Source organism: Meleagris gallopavo, chromosome Z (assembly GCF_905368555.1).
Source record: "Meleagris gallopavo chromosome Z, MGAL_WU_HG_1.1, whole genome shotgun sequence".
NCBI classification, from domain to species: Eukaryota; Metazoa; Chordata; class Aves; order Galliformes; family Phasianidae; genus Meleagris; species Meleagris gallopavo.
Genome location: NC_139435.1, coordinates 37,489,893 through 37,494,996, shown reverse-complemented (window position 1 = coordinate 37,494,996; position 5,104 = coordinate 37,489,893). Strand labels below are relative to the sequence as shown.

Below are 5,104 nucleotides of genomic sequence, written 5' to 3'. Positions count from 1 at the left end.
ACACCAGTATACTTCCCAGATCAATTTCTGGCACAAAAGACTTCAGGACTCAGTCAACAGAATCTAGAATTCCTCAGATAATACTGGTAGCTACATTGCAGCAGGTGTCACTGAGCTCAGAATTCATTGAACAAAGAAACCACCATATATCAGACCATAAAACACTTCCATTGGAGAAGTCTTACTGCCTTTGCTTGGCTGTTCTTGACATGTGTGCCTTATGGACTGATAATATAGTGCCTTGTTAGGTATACCATATAGGAACAGTCTCTCATAAGTAGAAATACTCTTCATTATGTTAGCTAGCCACAGTGAGTCAGAAATATGGGGAGAAAGATTAATTTATTTTCTTATGGCCACTATTCTTCTAACAATTTCTCAGCTACCTTTAGCAGTTCTAATGGCACCAGGACTAAACTTGCTTGTCTTTCCTGCATCTGCTTCTTCGGGTTACAGCCAACCCATCTGCTCCCATCCAGCCTCGGATGCCTTTTCTGTACAGAGCACTGATGTGCTTTACTATGAAGGCAAGTGATTTCTGCATGTATTGCGATAGCAGACAAGCAGAAGTCTGTGCATCTGTTTTCTTGTCAAGTAAAAATCTTACCTTACTCCAGTTGTGTAACTGTTTTATTTTGTTTTGTTTTGTTTTGTTTTTTGTCTGGAGGAAAGAGTGCTATTTTACTTTCCTAGACTTTATACCCTCATCTGTTTTTTGAGCAACACTGGGATCGGTTTTGTTTGCATTTTAGGAACACCGGTCGATATTCAATGTCATAACAATACAAAGTCTACACTTGGAGTCGGGGCTCTTAAAAACAAGAGATAATGTATAGACTATTTAGACTCACTTCCCGCTTCCCATCTGCTGCCGCCTGCACGAGAAATCCGTTCGGACGGGCAGCGTGGCTCGGCGCATCGCCCCGCGCAGCGGCCCTCGTTGGCCCCCCGCCCGCCGCCGGACCCCGCTCACCCCGACATGCTCTACTGGGTCCCGCTGCCCGCCCGCCGCTTCCCGGATCATTCTCCTGCAGCTAAATAAAGTTTTCCCCTATTCAATTTAGCACACTGCCCAGAATCTTCCCGGCTCTCCAGAAGCATCTCGCTTGTTCCTGGGGGGATCGCTGCGACTCGCGCTCCGGGTTTCCCATCTCTCTCGCCCCCGACACCTTTCTCAGGAGAAATCTTCCTTTCTAGAAGTGCTTCGGAGCGCCGAGGGCGGTGGGACACACCTAAGCGTACCGATCGGTGCAAAATTAGTGCAATTCGCGACTCATTTGGGAGACTGCTTTCTTTATAAGCAACGACTTTTTTGTAGCAGAAATACCGTCTCGGTTTTTCTTGCCTAAAATGGAAGACAGTGGGGTAAAGAAAACATGGAACACTTTATATACATAATTTTTTTCCTTCATAATTTCTTTTGCTCGGTTTATCTGGCTGCAAAACTTCTGCGGCAATTGCCCTGACAGTCAAACTTCCGAAAAGCCGTACCGACCTGTGCCTCATTAACAGCATTAACGCTCAGCACTGCCTAAACCGCAGCTGCATCACCAGCGGTGCTTTCCAGCGCCGGGGGTGATTCTAAGCGGCCCCCACCGGCACCCTGCGATCCCCGCGGAACGTCGGGAGCCAGCACTGAGCACGGGGCTCTCCGGGACCCTACGTCTGCTTTTCCCACTGAGTTCCTGCGCTGGGGACGGGAAGGATGAGCCCAACTCGGGGGAGAGCCAACACAGGGGCACGGCCGCTGTCGCTCGTGAGGCGGGGACGTCCTGGGCAGCGACTGAGACCCCCCTGCTCGGCACGGACCTCGCCTCTGTCGGAAGATTGTTTTCACTAAAGTGCTTTTCCTGGAGAATTTTTAATCATTTTCTCTTTATTATTATTATTTTTTCCCACCCAACAGGTTTTAGCGTTCGCGCTCACGTGGAGGAAACGCCAAGCGACACACGCAGAACAGCGGTGTTCGTGAGCGGCGAGGGGCGATGCGACAAGCACGCGCGAACCGCGAATGGCGGGGCTGGTTTCATTCTAAGGAGGATCGGGTACGGCCCGGGAAGTCGCACTGCTGGCCCTCCACGGGAACGGCCCTCACTGAGATGGAGTGTAGAAGCGTGAGGGGAAGAACGAGCAGTCGATAGCTAAAGGGGCCTTCCGACGTCAGAGCCGTTGTCATTTAAATCCCCACTAATTAATCGAGTAGCTCAGAGCTCACTCGTCAAACGGAAAGCACTTCGCTCCCCGCGGCCCCGCGGCGATAACCGCGTGTCTGCCGCCTCCCTCGGAACGGGACCCCCACCCCGCGGAGCGGGTGATGCTGGGGGCAGAGCTGGGATCAGAGCGGGGAAGGACAGAGCGCAGGAGAGGCTTCGCCCGTCCGCTGCTCCCGCCCCGCTGTCCGGCAGACCCCGGCCCCGCTGCCCCGAGTCAGTGGGGGAAACTCCGACAGGAGCCCCGGCCGCCCCGAATCCTTCCTGCGCGGCCCGACCCTGACTTTCCGCATCACCTCTCCGTCACTAAAGATATGTAACGACGATAAAAGCTCTTACCTGCGACCTGGCTCATATAAAGTCTGATTGCACACAACACAAACACAGATACCACAGGGCGCGGGCCCCTGGCCCCGCATGTTCCCCGCGTCTCTGTCCCGGGAGCCGCCGTGCCCCCGGCCCAGGCCCTTAGGAGTGCACCAGGACGGAGTGCAGAGAGCCCTTGCCCTCGGGAGCGGCACCCGCCGCCTGCTCCAGGAGTGCGGCGGAGGCCGGGGAGGCGGCGGGACAGAGCTGCGAGGCGGCGACCGTCAGCGCGGGCATGGCGGGAGCCGGCTTGATGGGCACGGGCACGGCGGGCATGGTCTGCGCCGGCGGATGGCAGAGCGCCTTCACGGGCACCCCAAAGGGTCCGTAGTCGGGAGACACGGGCACGCCGGACACGGGGTCCATGACCCCGACGTGGGGCCACACGGAGCCGACCACGCCGCTGGGCACCGGGTAGCCCAGATGGTGCATCACCGAGGCCAGCGGGAGCCCGCCGGCCTGCAGCACGCCCTTGTAATCTCTGCCGATGATGTTCTCGATGGCGAAGGGATGCTTGAAGCCCGAGGGCTGGCTGCCGCCGTAGGGCGAAAACTGCGGCAGCCTCCCCACGGCAGCGGCGGCGGCGGCGGCGGCGGCCACGGCCGCCTCGGGGCCCGCCAGCCCCGGCACCTTGCCCGAGGGCGGCGGCGGCGGCGGCGGCGGGTGCGGATGGAAGTAGTGAGCCATGTGCGGACCGCCGGGCGCCGGCGGCTTCCCGGGGCCTCCGCTCGCCGCGCCGCCCGCTCCGCCGCCACCTCCGCTGCCGCCGCCGGGCAGGTGGTGCTCGGGCCGCAGGACCTTGAAGCGCTTGCGGCGGCGGAGGAAGCTGCCGTTCTCGAACATGTCCCCGCAGTCGGGGTGCAGCGCCCAGAAGCTGCCCTTGCCCGGCTGGTCGGGGCGGCGCGGGATCTTGATGAAGCAGTCGTTGAAGGAGAGGTTGTGGCGGAGCGAGTTCTGCCAGCGCTGCGTGTGCTCCCGGTAGTAGGGGAAGCGCTCCATGATGAACTTGTAGATGTCGCTCAGGGGCAGCATCTTCTCGGCCGAGTGCTGGATGGCCATGGCCGTCAGCGAGATGTAGGAGTAGGGCGGCTTCTGGTCGCTGTACGAGCTCTTCCCCGGCCTGGGCATCTCCCCCCCGCCGCCGCTCTTTCCCGGCCGCTGGCCCCGGCGCCGCGCAGCGGGATGGAGACCCTGCGTCCGGCGCTGCCCTGCCCCGCCGCTGCCTCTACATCGTGGGCGCCGCCCGCACGGACCGCACGCGACCGCGGCCGCTCCGCGAGCTCAGCGCTCAGCTCCCCCGGGCGGCCTCGCCCCGTTCCCGGGCCGCCTGAGGGGCCGGAGGGGCGCGGGGCTGGAGCTGTTCCTGACCCTTGCGGGTGTCCCCCTTCTGCTCCGGGAGGCCGCCGGCTCGCTCGGGCGTCCCTGCTGCGCTCTCGCACTCTCTGCTGGAGTTGTTGCTCTGCACGCACCGAGGGCTGGGGAGCACGAAATGACCCCGGGTCTCTGCAGAGACGGGAGGAAGGAACTCGGAACGCCCCTCTCACCGCTCAGTCCGGCGTCCCCAGAAAAAGTTTGCGGCGGAGGCGAGCGCTGGCGGCGGCGGGAGGGCGGCGAGCGGGGCGGCAGCGGCCGCGGCTGTGTTGGGGCTGCGCGCGGAGCGCGGTTTTGTAATGCTGCCCGAGCCGGGAGACCCCCGCGGCTCCTGCTGTCTCGCTATCACATGACAGCGGCTCAGGGACTTGGCGTCTGGCGGAACGAGAGCGGGAAGAGGCTCCCCGGTCCCCTCTCACACTTTCTCAGCGGGGCGCGGGGGGCGAGGAAACGCCACGCGAGGGCGAGATCCTGTTTCACAACACGGGGCTGGAAGCGGCGGCTCGGAATGGGAGCCCTCCCCCCACCCCCCACAGTTCCTTTTCACCCGCTCCCGCTCCGCACGGCCACAGCTGCCCCCCTGGGCGGATCTGCAGCGCCGGGAAGGGGGAAAGGTGGAGGCCTCCTCCCGCCCCGGGGCATCCGAGGGGCGGGCGCTAAGGTGGCCTTGGGAATCAGAGAAGCGGGGACCTTTCGGGGTAATTTCTGGGCATTCTGTTAATTGAGTTTGAGAGGCTATGGGAAGCACAAACGGAGAGAAGCGCGCAGAAAACCCACGCGCTGCTCTCCAAATCGTTAATATCCGTTTCCGGTATCAACGCGCGCTGCCCGCGGGGAGCAGCGCCTGGCGCGGGCCGCTGCGCGCACCGCCGTGCGGGCCATCCTTTGAGAAGAAATCGGTGACCGGCTCGACAGTTCACACGCATCCTCCGGACCGTGCTGCAGCGGGCAGCGAGAAACAGGGAAACGTGCTCTCGTCGCCGCCTCTAGAGTTGGGAGGAACCCTGTCCAGCAAAGGCAACCGTCAAAGCCCAGTTAGGGGGATGCTATAGGAGGTGCCGGCGTTAGCATGATTGTTCCGGCTGTTTTTGGCCCAACAAATAAAAAAGCCCAAGGAGCCCTGCGATGCGAGCCACGCGTCCCGCTCGGCACCGACC

At 61.2% G+C, this 5,104-nt stretch overlaps 1 protein-coding gene across 1 annotated transcript; it reads right to left on the bottom strand.

The window, feature by feature from the left end:
• Positions 1-2,536: 2,536 nt before the first annotated feature.
• On the bottom strand, positions 2,537-4,257 carry FOXB2 (forkhead box B2). The gene has a single exon (XM_010727104.2). The coding sequence runs from the start codon at positions 3,702-3,704 to the stop codon at positions 2,679-2,681; it is 1,026 nt and encodes a 341-aa protein (XP_010725406.2). The 5' UTR covers positions 3,705-4,257; the 3' UTR covers positions 2,537-2,678.
• Positions 4,258-5,104: the final 847 nt, after the last annotated feature.

Coding starts and splice junctions, on each gene's coding strand:
- FOXB2 (XM_010727104.2), bottom strand. CDS start 3,704: ATGCCCAGGCCGGGGAAGAGCTCGTACAGCGACCAGAAGCCGCCCTAC.